The sequence below is a fragment of the Poromitra crassiceps genome, assembly GCF_964638095.1.
Source record: "Poromitra crassiceps genome assembly, chromosome: 6".
Taxonomy (NCBI): domain Eukaryota; kingdom Metazoa; phylum Chordata; class Actinopteri; order Beryciformes; family Melamphaidae; genus Poromitra; species Poromitra crassiceps.
The window spans coordinates 36,161,331-36,173,830 of NC_139627.1; the positions used below are offsets into that span (position 1 = coordinate 36,161,331).

The 12,500-nt window shown below is 42.5% G+C and overlaps 1 protein-coding gene across 1 annotated transcript in view; it reads left to right on the forward strand.

Annotated features, from left to right (window-relative positions):
* Nucleotides 1-11,401: 11,401 nt before the first annotated feature.
* mid1ip1b (MID1 interacting protein 1b) overlaps nucleotides 11,402-12,500 on the forward strand; it is a 1,641-nt gene continuing 542 nt past the window's right edge. The window contains exon 1 of the mRNA XM_083639380.1: nucleotides 11,402-12,500. This exon is cut by the window's right edge and continues 542 nt beyond it. Within this exon, the coding sequence (XP_083495506.1) occupies nucleotides 11,679-12,185 (507 nt within the window). The 5' untranslated portion in view covers nucleotides 11,402-11,678 and the 3' untranslated portion in view covers nucleotides 12,186-12,500.

Sequence of the window (12,500 nt, forward strand, 5' to 3'; positions counted from 1 at the left end):
GATTTGGGTTGGATTTTGCTATTCCTCGCCTATGTATATTCCTATAATTGTGACATTTTTTGAACTGAGAATCTACTGAAGATGATACATTATTTTAAGTTTAGAATGATTTGGGGAAATGAGAAAACTTGACAACAGATAGTAAAGGGAGAATAGAGAATTTTTAGGCACAAGGCACAATACTTTTTTTTGTCCTGAATATGCAATTTAAGAAATCAATCCAATGGCAGATTAAAATGTGAAGTGACATGATACAATTATTCTTATTTCAACATAATTTAAAGCCCCAATCTGGGATATACATACAATAATTTGATACATACAGATTATTGAAGGACATTCTGTTTATATTTGCTTTCAAACTCCCACTATAACTTAAAAATACCCCCCCCCCCCCCCATGTTACAGCTAGTGTTAAAATTGTAAAGCATTTACAGCTTCTAAATACACTTTAAATTGTGTTTAGCGGTCGCATAATGTAAGTCATCCAATTTTATGGGGAAAATAAAATGACCAAATAAAGGGCAGTGGTGGGTCAAACCTGTTAGGTGGGTCAAACCTGTTAGGTGGCTCAAACCTGTTAGGTGGGTCAAACCTGTTAGGTGGGTCAAACCTGTTAGGTGGGTCAAACCTGTTAGGTGGGTCTAACCTGTTAGGTGGGTCTAACCTGTTAGGTGGGTCTAACCTGTTAGGTGGGTCAAACCTGTTAGGTGGGTCAAACCTGTTAGGTGGGTCAAACCTGTTAGGTGGGTCTAACCTGTTAGGTGGGTCAAACCTGTTAGGTGGGTCTAACCTGTTAGGTGGGTCAAACCTGTTAGGTGGGTCTAACCTGTTAGGTGGGTCAAACCTGTTAGGGGGGTCTAACCTGTTAGGTGGGTCTAACCTGTTAGGTGGGTCAAACCTGTTAGGTGGGTCTAACCTGTTAGGTGGGTCAAACCTGTTAGGTCGGTCTAACCTGTTAGGTGGGTCTAACCTGTTAGGTGGGTCTAACCTGTTAGGTGGGTCTAACCTGTTAGGTGGGTTAAACCTGTTAGGTGGGTTAAACCTGTTAGGTGGGACTATAGATCAACTCTGGTTCTGAATTGAGCTTGAAACAGTTTGGAGTGTTTGGTTATTGTCTTCATCAGACACTTGTCACAATAAGAGAAAGCTTCGATACTATGTCTTCTATTAACCTAAAATGTTGACTTTGCTATAATCACTCATTGAAAGAAACAGCAGCAATGTGGAAACTTTTCTCAACATCGTGACAAATGCCTGCTTCAATCAAAAATAACTATATATATGTAAAGGTCATATCAATTCATGATGGTTATGAATCATTCTCTGCAAGTGGGAGGTAATGTTACAGTGGGGGTGGGGGGGCGCGAAATCAGAGGCACAGGTGTTTTCAGTACTCCAGCTCTTTTGACCTTGTATTTATAGTGTTCTAATTATGTTGGTTTAAAAAAAATGCATCAACATGTCATCACCATCATCATCTCAGTCTGTAGATATGTAATGTAATTTATATGATGTAATGTTTCACATTCTAACACGCTAAACAGTGTAAATGTTATGCCTCAGTTTAGACTGCACTCTGTGCTGTTGATCTGTATTTGGTTGATAGTTTGTAGAACGCTTGCACTGAAAAATAGTTGTGGCCAATGTTTTCTTGAGAGTATCGTGCAACATGTATAGCTGTTTAAATTCTGCTGTATATTTATTAATGGTTTGGTTCACATCTAGTTTACTGTTTTACCAAGTGATTTTCTATATCTCTCCTTCTCTGTGTGGGTGTGCGCGCACATGCGTGTTTTTGTCTGTAGGCTTGTCTATTTGACTGTCTACTTGACTGACTGTGTAAGTTCATGTATGAGAAAGTGTCTGTGTGTGTGTGTGTGTGTGTGTCTGTGTGTGTGTGTGTGTGTGTGTGTGTGTGTGTGTGTGTGTGTGTGTGTGTGTGTGTGTGTGTGTGTGTGTGTGTGTGTGTGTGTGTGTGTGTGTGTGTGTGTGTGTGTGTGTGTGCGTGCGTGCGCGTGCGTGCGTGCATGCGTGCGTGTGTGCATGTGTGTGTGTGTGTGTGTGTGTTTTAATTTTGAGGATGTCAGGCTAGTCGTGGCTTTTAAAAACATATTGCTTCTGAAGCTGTACATTTATTTGGTGAATGTATGTATTTTCCAGCACATTCAAACTGCTTTTTCCTCCCCACACAGAATATAGTCATGTAAATACTAAACTGTAATGCCACCCAGCGTACACATGGGGTCACCAGACACTCAAGAAGAAATCGCACCATGCTACCGTCTACTATTGACTAAGTCAGTGGTTCTCAACATGGGGTCCGGGGACCACCAGGGGTCATCATTGAGGGAGTTTCAGGATGTCCCCAGCAAACTGAATTGCTAAACTTGACCTCATTTCATTTACAAGAAGTTAACACAGTTAGAGAATGTAGAAAAGTTACTGTTTTTATATAGTTTCACTGTTATCTCTACCTACAATACACATAGTCATGAAATTCTGGATAAAATCATATGTAACAAAAAACTCAGATTTGTGTTTGAAAGACGAAATCTCATCAAATGGGGGTCTGTGGGCCTAATGTGGTTTAAATTAGGGGTCCTTTATATGAAAAAGGTTGAGAATCCCTGGACTAAGTCACCATCAGTGGTCTTATTATCAATAAATATTCAGAATAACAATTTTGTGAGAGTTGAGTCATTTTTGCTACAGGCACCTCATAGCCTTTTCCTCTATCATAACAGTAATTCCTGATTCATTGTTTTTGTCAAACTGTTTTATACAGGTTCTGCTTGAGTCATGGTTTTACTATCCTGGGGCCTACAAATGTTTTCTGTTTAAGGACTGTTTTTGCACACCTTAATCAGGACGAAGGGTAGACTATTTTTAGAGGTAGGCCTATAGGATCAGTGTTAGAATTAGAGGAAGGATAAGAGGTAAGGGGTTAAGGTGAGCCATGGTGATGGTTAATTGTGTGGGTTAAGATTATGGTGTGTGTGTGTGTGTGTGTGTGTGTGTGTGTGTGTGTGTGTGTGTGTGTGTGTGTGTAGGCTAAGAAAAACAGGGAGAGGGAAAGAGATGCTGCTTTCATGTGCTCTGTGTGAGCTCCTACTTCCGAGTTCATAGGTTACACTACGAATACAGCATGTCACGTTTTCAAGCACTTTGGCATCTCATTCTGACTTTCCCAGTCTTTACCACTTGGTTGGGTCGTTCATGTGCACTGAACTCACAATTAGCCCATTATTTCCGACAGGACTTGAACAAATCAGAACATTCTCCAGTGGAGAGGAGCCACTGGCTGCATGCGCTCAGAAGGAGTCTGAACTTTTCACACTGATTTCTCTGGAAACTAGAGGCGACTCATGTGGGATTGTTGCGACTTCTGTACCTATTTTGGGTTCATTTTGTATAGGCCTAATTGAGATAGCCTATAGACCTATAGGCTATATTTTAGTACTACCTATCTTATACGACTTCTGCATTTTTTTTGTTCATTTTGTTGGCCTAATATACCTAAATATAGCTGAGATATAGGCTATATTTGATTGAGAGGCTATATTTTATACTTTTATTTATAGGTATAGTTTATATTTTAACAAGCCTATTATATAGCCTACAAAAAGGCTGGTTTACTGTAGATGTAGTCTAGTAGGAACGGGGGGTCCCCGCGCACCCGGAAGATATATTTTTCTAACATAGATTTTTGTACTCCTCAAGGTGTCTAATAAACAAATTTTGTTGTTACCCCGTTGAAATAGTGTCCCATGGGTCCGTTTGGCGGCCATCTTTGCGGGCATATTGCGATGTCTGATGAAAATGGATAAGGGTCATAACTTTTGAACTAGACGTCATACAGAGACAAATGACACCACTTTTCTGTATGATTTCTGCATGAGGAATTGATTGAGAGGGTTGTTTTAATGATTTTAACAGGTTTGGTATAGTAAAACTCAAAAACATTTGAAAAAAGTGTCTAATTTACTCTCAAAATCTTGCAAAAGAAATCTATCTACATATTAGTCCATGGGCCAGAAGGGTTGGGAATAATGCTCATATTGATTTTTGGCAAGGTATACATCTCTAGAGTTAGAAAATATGTGAGAGCATTGCACCGATGGTAGCTAAATGTGTGTTATCACTCGATTTATAACACCATGCAAAACATAATAGTTGCGGGACTTTTAGGGACATTTGAGGCTAAGTTCATGCAAATCAATTCTAAAATTATCCCAGGGCATGCTCTAACAATTGAGCCAGAGTGCCCGAGCCGGTGACCCCCGGGGTCACCATGGCGGCCAGATCCAATATGACCACTGTCCGAAAAAGATTTTGGCTATAACTTTTGAAAGAGATGAGCTAGAAATACAGACTTGGTGTCTATCTTATGTTTTTTGACCATTAGAAAGGTGTTGGAATGCTTATCTTTACTAATGAAGATGTGTGTGGACCCTTAATCTGCATATTTCCAAGATGGCGGCTACCTGAATATGAGTTTTACCATAACTGTTGATGCTTTTAGTAAACTCGGTGTCCATTTTATGGTTTTTGAGTTTTAGAAACACATTGTAATACTCAGATTCATGATTTAATCTATCTATAGCACTCTACTTTGCATAGTAAGTAGGCTACCAATATGGCCGCTAACTGATTTTCTTTTTACATACACTTCCATCCAGATTGAGTGTAGACTTGTAAGAATAAGTTACCATCAAACTGGTGGAAACAAACAATCTACAGTATGTATCTTACAGATTTTATTGAAACAATTAGAGAAATATAGTAGAACCCATTCCCATTGATACAGGTAATAGCCAGTCTGTGCATCAATGCTCTCCATAAATGTGAAATGCTATCAATACTGATCAAACGTGTTTAGAATTTGAACAAAATATTACAATATCAGAAACAAAAACAGAAGAAAACATATATTGGTGCCTATGTACAAGTGAGTAGTAGCCTACTTATGTCCATGGGTTGAATTGAGTTAGAAGTGCTCAGTCCTTTTGATTTACCAGGGTGACTGATTTTGCATAAAAGACTTCAGATGACAAGTGGTTTTTGTTTATATCCTTATATCCACAGCCAGATTACTAAAATAGTGTTGTCTCGACCCTCATTGTTGGTACAGGCAGTCTTGCATCCACATTGAGGTGCCACAGGCTCCAGCTTTACAGCATTCACAGCACCCACTACATGACTTTTTGCAGACGCAGCAGAGAATGATTGCTCAGGCTTTACTGGCATCTGGAAGATGGGTCCAGTAAGGTTCCAAAGTCTTGGTCATGGAGTCCCAGTACCAGCCCCACGTACTGAACTCTGGATATTTTGCTGGACAGAGGTTGCCTGATTCCAGTAGTAGAAGCTGGCCTGCAGCAGTCCCCATTTTACATGCTGAAGGTTCCCAAGCCTTGGTCATGGGAGTCCCAGGACAGTGGTCATATTGGATTTGGCCGCCATGGTGACCCCGGGGGTCACCGGCTCGGGCACTCTGGCTCAATTGTTAGAGCATGCCCTGGGCTAATTCTGGGCAAAATCTGGTGCTTTTAGACTTGATTTGCATGAACTTAGCCTAAAATGTCCCTAAAAGTCCCGCAACTATTATGTTTTGCATGGTGTTATAAATCGAGTGATAACACACATTTAGCTACCATTGGTGCAATGCTCTCACATATTTTCTAACTTTAGAGATGTATACCTTGCCAAAAATCAATATGAGCATTATTCCCAACCCTTCTGGCCCATGGACTAATATGTAGATAGATTTCTTTTGCAAGATTTTGAGAGTAAATTAGACACTTTTTTCTAATGTTTTTGAGTTTTACTATACCAAACATGTTAAAATCATTAAAACAACCCTCTCAATCAATTCCTCATGCAGAAATCATACAGAAAAGTGGTGTCATTTGTCTCTGTATGACGTCTAGTTCAAAAGTTATGACCCTTATCCATTTTCATCAGACATCGCAATATGCCCGCAAAGATGGCCGCCAAACGGACCCATGGGACACTATTTCAACGGGGTAACAACAAAATTTGTTTATTAGACACCTTGAGGAGTACAAAAATCTATGTTAGAAAAATATATCTTTCGGGTGCGCGGGGACCCCCGTTCCTACTAGACTAATGTAGGCTACTGTAATATAGGACAAACCCATATAAACACTGCTAAATAGAGTTTACCCATCTTTTTAACCTGACATAAATCTTTGGCATACATTCATAGGCTAGCCTGTCATTGTAGAGAATATCAAGCTGATGTAGGTTATAGCTATGAGGATAATCTATCAGAAAGAGAATGCATGAATGATATTATTAGCCAATAGCAATATAATAGTCAAATGCTTTTCTGAAACATAATATAGTGATTGTGATTTGTATCACCGCCTGTAGGCTAGTTTTCCTATTACCACACAGGCCACCCGCCGATGGTTCTCCTTACATGTGGGTCCCGACTCCCGTAGCCCAAGGTTACTAATCTCCGCCACATGATGGCGCTTGAGCATCAGCGGAAAACGGAATTTGAGGCTCGGAGCTCCGGAGAGGGAAAAGACGAGGATACGATACGACCCCCCCCCCCCCCCCCCCCCCCCCCCCCCCCCCCCCCCCCCCGTGTGTGTGTGTGTGTGTGTGTGTGTGTGTGTGTGTGTGTGTGTGTGTGTGTGTGTGTGTGTGTGTGTGTGTGTGTGTGTGTGTGTGTGTGTGTGTGCGTGTGTGTGTGTGCGTGCGTGCGTGTGCGTGCGTGCGTGCGTGTCCGTGACTGTGTGCGCTGCGCACCGGAAACAAGGAGCGCTCAGGCCGGGAGGGGGGAGGCCGTTACCCAGGGAGACCGCTAACCGGGGCGCGCTCTCATCTCGTTACGCAAATGAGCGGCAGATCGGCGCGGCAGTGGGTCCGCTAATGGAGCGTGCGTGCCGCTGGCTTCCGTGCCGGCCCAGCCTCCTCCTCGCCTCCACCTCCCGTCCCGACCAGGCTTTAATGGGCTTTGGCTAGGGGGAGTCATCCACGAGGGAAGCGCTATACTAGGCCTATTATTACACACACACACACACACACACACACACACACACACACACACACACACACACACACACACACACACACACACACACACACACACACACACACACACACACACACACACACACACACACACACACACACACACACACACACGCGCGCGCATCAACGCACGCACAGCTCACAAAGTCAACAAATGCAGTCTACTAAATTATAAAATATTGGTGAGAAGAATTCTAACAGACCAAGAATGTTTAAATTGCCTTTTTCCCCAGAAAGACACACACACCTTTACATTTCTATAATAAAATACAAATATTTTGCGTGCATGAAGACAATTCAAAATAGCCTATCTTAAAAATGGACACTGAGAGACAGGTGCGCGTTGGTAGCACTTAACAATAAGCTACACAAATAATGTAGTAGTTACTAGTAAACTAATCATTAACTAATAGTTAGTTAATGAGTAGTTATTGAATAATTCGTCATTAGTCAATCACTAGTTAATCATAGTTAATGAGTAGGTTGTCATTAGTTAATGATTAGTAGGCCTATCTAAGTTCCTGAGTAGAGTAGTTAGTCATTACTTAAAGTCCCTGGAAACCAGAATTTTTTTATTTTTTATTTAGCATTTTGAGTTCATCACATCACAGGAACCTATGTTAATAAGCCACCAGCCAAATTTGAACGATGATGAAAGGGACTTTAATGATTACTATTAGTTAGCTACTGATTAGTTGGTCAGTTCCATGAGTAGAGTAGTTAATCGTTCATTAATTAATGTTGCATCACTTTACAATAGGGTACACAAAAGGAGTAACTTTAATTGGCAGGTAATAACAAAGTAATGATTCACTATTCATTAACTACTCAGTATAAGAGTAACTAACGATCAGGTAATAATTAAGTAGCCTAATGATTCATTACTCATTAACTACCCAGTATGACGCATCACTTTACAATAGGGTACACAAAAAGAGTAGCCTAACTAATGGTCAGATAATAACTAGGCTAAGTAATGATTCAGTACCCATTAACTACTCAGTATGATGCAACAATTTGCATGCATCAATTGACCGACTAATCAGTAACTAAGGATGAACTAATATATTCACGAACTGACATTTATTAAACATTAATGAAGGATTAACTACTCTACTCATGGAACTGACCGACTAATCAGTAACTAATGATTACGGTAACTACTATATTCACGAGCTGACATTCAGTAATCATTAAGTAGCCTAATGACTAACTACTCTACTCAGGAACTTAATCATTAACTAATGACTACCTACTCATTAACTGATTAACTAGTGATTGACTAATGACGAATTATTCATTAACTACTCATTAACTAACTATTAGTTAATGGTTAGTTTACTAGTAACTACTACATTATTTGTGTTATTGTAAAGTGTTACCAGAGCGTTTCTTACAAATGTTTCAGATCATTTGAGATGTACTTTTTAAGCCTCATTGCAAAGGTTTTTGGAAGACTCAAAGGCAAGCACATCGCAACTAACATAAAGGCCCTTAATGAATATTGAATATGTAATAGCCTAATGAATATTTAGTATTAAGAACACATAGCATCTAATCACAGCAGTGGTTCATGCTATGGAAATATTTTCAAAGGGCAATTTCATCTGATTAAAAATCTTATTAAATCGCTGGTCTTGCTGAATTTTTCATTTCCAAAAGCATACAGAGGAAAAACTGCACATCACTATGCACATTCACACACTCTCTCCTCTGTGTGTGTGTGTGTGTGTGTGTGTGTGTGTGTGTGTGTGTGTGTGTGTGTGTGTGTGTGTGTGTGTGTGTGTGTGTGTGTGTGTGTGTGAGAGAGTGAGAGAGAGAGAGAGAGAGAGAGAGAGCACCCTCTCCTAAACCTACAGCTATAGGCTATTTCAGTGAATTCTTGCTTCCTGTAAGGTAGCAGGCCTACCACAATCTATTTTGGATCTGAGCGGTTGTGATTGTTGTTCGTGTTGTTGTTTCTGCTTCTCCTCCAGTTACCCCGCTGAACTCAGACACCCATGGCTCACAGCTCACACTTTTCAGCAACATGCAGTCGTGTTGACAAGTACTAGAGTTCCCATTCTCGCTGCCTGTATAGTGCAGCTCCCCACCACCACCTCCTCCTCCTCCTCCTATCCGTCCTCACCCACCTCCCTCTCTTTGAAGCCTGCGGGATGATGATGACACCCTCCGTAACAGCGGATGCACACAGCTTCTGACATAACATGCAATCGAGAAAAACCTTCCGAAGCGATCCGAGTTTTCCTTTGTCGCATTCAGAGTCAGACACAGAATGCCCTCTGATGGAGGGAAAGGGCTTTCCCGGGGGGAAAGGGAAAGTCGCAGGGGTGGGGGTGTCTTGATTGACAGCACTGTTGAGAAAGGAAAGCAGGCTCATTGGCCTTATCTGATCAGCAGTGGCCCACAATCTGTGGCTCTGCTGATCTGCCTTTTTTTCCATCTGGATGTGGGATCAGCTCAGGAGTGACAAGTTTTGTATACAGTAGTAGCCTCTGAGGAAGACCGGTTGTGGGGGAGCGGTAATTGAGCAGCCTTCTGGACAGGGAGTGGTGGGACTATCACCAGTAGAATAAAAGGTAGTTTTGAGTAGAGATGAGATAGACGTGCACATATTCAAGAGTATAGGCAGAAGGACGAGAGTGTAGAGAGAGAGATAGAGGAGAGACCAAACCAACAGGTTTTGCAGTCCATGCTTGCATTCTCCCCATTCTTGCCAAGCCACAATTCTTGAACACTGATTCATTCGCAAACATCCGGAACAAAGTGTGCCCGTAGATCTCTCTTTCTGGTCCTGTGGTATCTATCAGGGCACCTGGTGCATGCCAACCTCGCTCTTTCCCCTCCCTCTCATAGCCATAGCTTTCCTATGTGCCTGGGCCTAAATATAATATAGTGCAAAACATGTTGCCAGTCTTACAGAAAGTGTTGACAAAAGCTCTGGTTTCAGGTACAGCAGTTCCAGTATGTTGTGCCTATTTCTGATGCAGATCTGTGTGGGGGTCCCCGTGTTTACCACAGCAGCAGCCGTGCTTTGGAGAAAGGAGATGGATCAGCTGTCCATTTCTCATAAGTGGATATCTGCTGGGGCAACAATTTGGTTTCAAGTGTAACCTGACAACCAAGTCAGAAGCACCGGTTTACATGTTTACTTTAATATTACCCTGAGGAAAAATCACTACGATATTCCCATAGGGACTTCTAGTGTGTCTGTGGTGCTCAAAGATTATTATAGCTTATAGTGGACTCATTGTTCTTCAGTGTTTTTCTGTCCTATGGTAATACAGGGATTTATGGTGTTTGTGTCACACAATAATGTACTTATTGTGACCCTATTACCCTGTATGGATGCCTTTTTTATAGTATAACCATAATATATTACTATTAGTATATAGTTGTTATGGGTTGTTTTGTTGTGATGTTTTATAAAATTATTGGACTATTGTGCTAGATAGTTAGGCTAGTATGGCAATTTAGTCAAAATGATAGTGGGAATGTTAGAAAACAGAGCTAAAGGGAGAAAGAAAATAGAGAACGAAAATGTATGTTCTGACCTTTTCTACACTTTTAGTTTTGATATGACACATGTGCAGTCAGTCCATAAAGTAATAATGACTAGTCCAGTACAGGGAGCCTCAGAGAGGCAGAGCTCGACAACGTGTTGCCTCTGTTTTCTATGAGAGCGATTGAACGGTGCTTCGCCATTGGTCAGACAGGAGCTTGTCCCGCCTCCGAAGAGTTGCATAGGACATCTGATTCGCTGTACTGGGGGCCCGAGCAGTGGGCTGATGGCTTGGTTCATGAATATTCATGAGCCGGTCCGCTCCGTGAGGCCTCACCCCGTCTTGCTGTCTGGCTCATCGGAACAGAATGTGGGATGTGGTGATGTAATCTCAGCCACTCTTTTCACCAGAGCAAAACATAACCCGATATCCAGGGCTAACAGATACCACATCCAGGGCTGTACAGATACCACGGACGGTAAGTCCTGTTTTTGGGATAAGACTGTTTACCATGAACAAGGACTGACTGTAGCCTACTTTTGTGCGTAATTACGCGCGCATAGCACTGGGTGTATTCAGTTGAGCTGCTGATAACTGTATGAATGTCTGGGCATGACGAGTTTGCATTGCTTTATATTTCCAGCGTTCTGCATTCAGTGGATTTCGATGTGATATAACATAGGCTATAGAACTTAAGCCACTCCTCTTCTTTAACCGTGCCAAACATATCTGCCGCCTGTGCTATTCCAGGTCATTGGGATCCGATTACAGCTGCAGAAGAAGAAAACCCTGACTAACAGGTTCTGGGACCGCCCTTGAACACGAAACCACCTGCTCTATAAGAAGAGGACTCGCACCACAACAGGCAGAAAAGAAGAAGAACACTCACCAAGGCACAACAAAACAACCTGGTGCCCCCCTATCAACGCGAATTACAGGACAGCCAATCTCTGCTCCAGCATTTACAGACAACCAGCCGCTTCTGTAAAGCCGATTACAGCCGAATTAGAGCACAGAACGACTGAAAAAGAACCTATCCCGTTCATTTGGCAAACAACTCGGACCTTCAGTTTCACGTCTGCTTCTACGGGAAGAAACAGCCTCGCCAAGATGATGATGCAGCTGATAGAAACACAGACCCAGAAAAACTCCCTGTTCAACGCCATGAACCGCTTCATCGGCGCGGTCAACAACATGGACCAGACCGTCATGGTGCCCAGCCTGCTGCGGGACGTCCCGCTGGACGAGGAGAGCGAGATGAGCACCATGAAATCCTACATGGACGAGTCCGACAGCGACATGTACAGCTACTACCAGCTGCTCAAGTCTATCCGCATCGACATCGAGTGGGGCGTCCATGCACGGTGCGCCGCCGCGGCTGAGGAGAGTCGCAAGGAGAGCATGAAGCTCACCCGCATGGATTCGTCGGCGTCATTCTCATCCTCCATATCATCCTCGTCCGAGGAAGAAGAGGAGGAGGAGGACGAGGACTTGGCCACGCAGTTCCAGTACCACCTGATCGGGCTCCAAGGCGTGCTGTCCAAGCTGACGGTACAGGCCGACTCTCTCACCAAGCGCTACAAAAAGGAGATTGGAATTGGAGGGTGGGGCCAATAAGCTACATCATGAACCGAACCCGAAGTCCCTCCCCATGCAATCAATGGTGATTGTGGACTGGCCAGTGAGTCCATCTGAACTGAATTATCAATAGGCTCTATAGTCACTTAAATGAAATTCACCGTCAAGAATTTGAATAGAAGCCTAGAGGAAGATGCATCCATTTGCTGCATATAGGCCTAGGTGTTGGTCTCTCTTGTGGTTATAGACTGTTGATGCGTTGATCCTGAAGAGAGCAGCTGTGTATGCTGTGTACACCCAGGTCCCCCCCTTTTCCTCACATGTTTTTGCACTCATGATATGACTTCAGCTTCT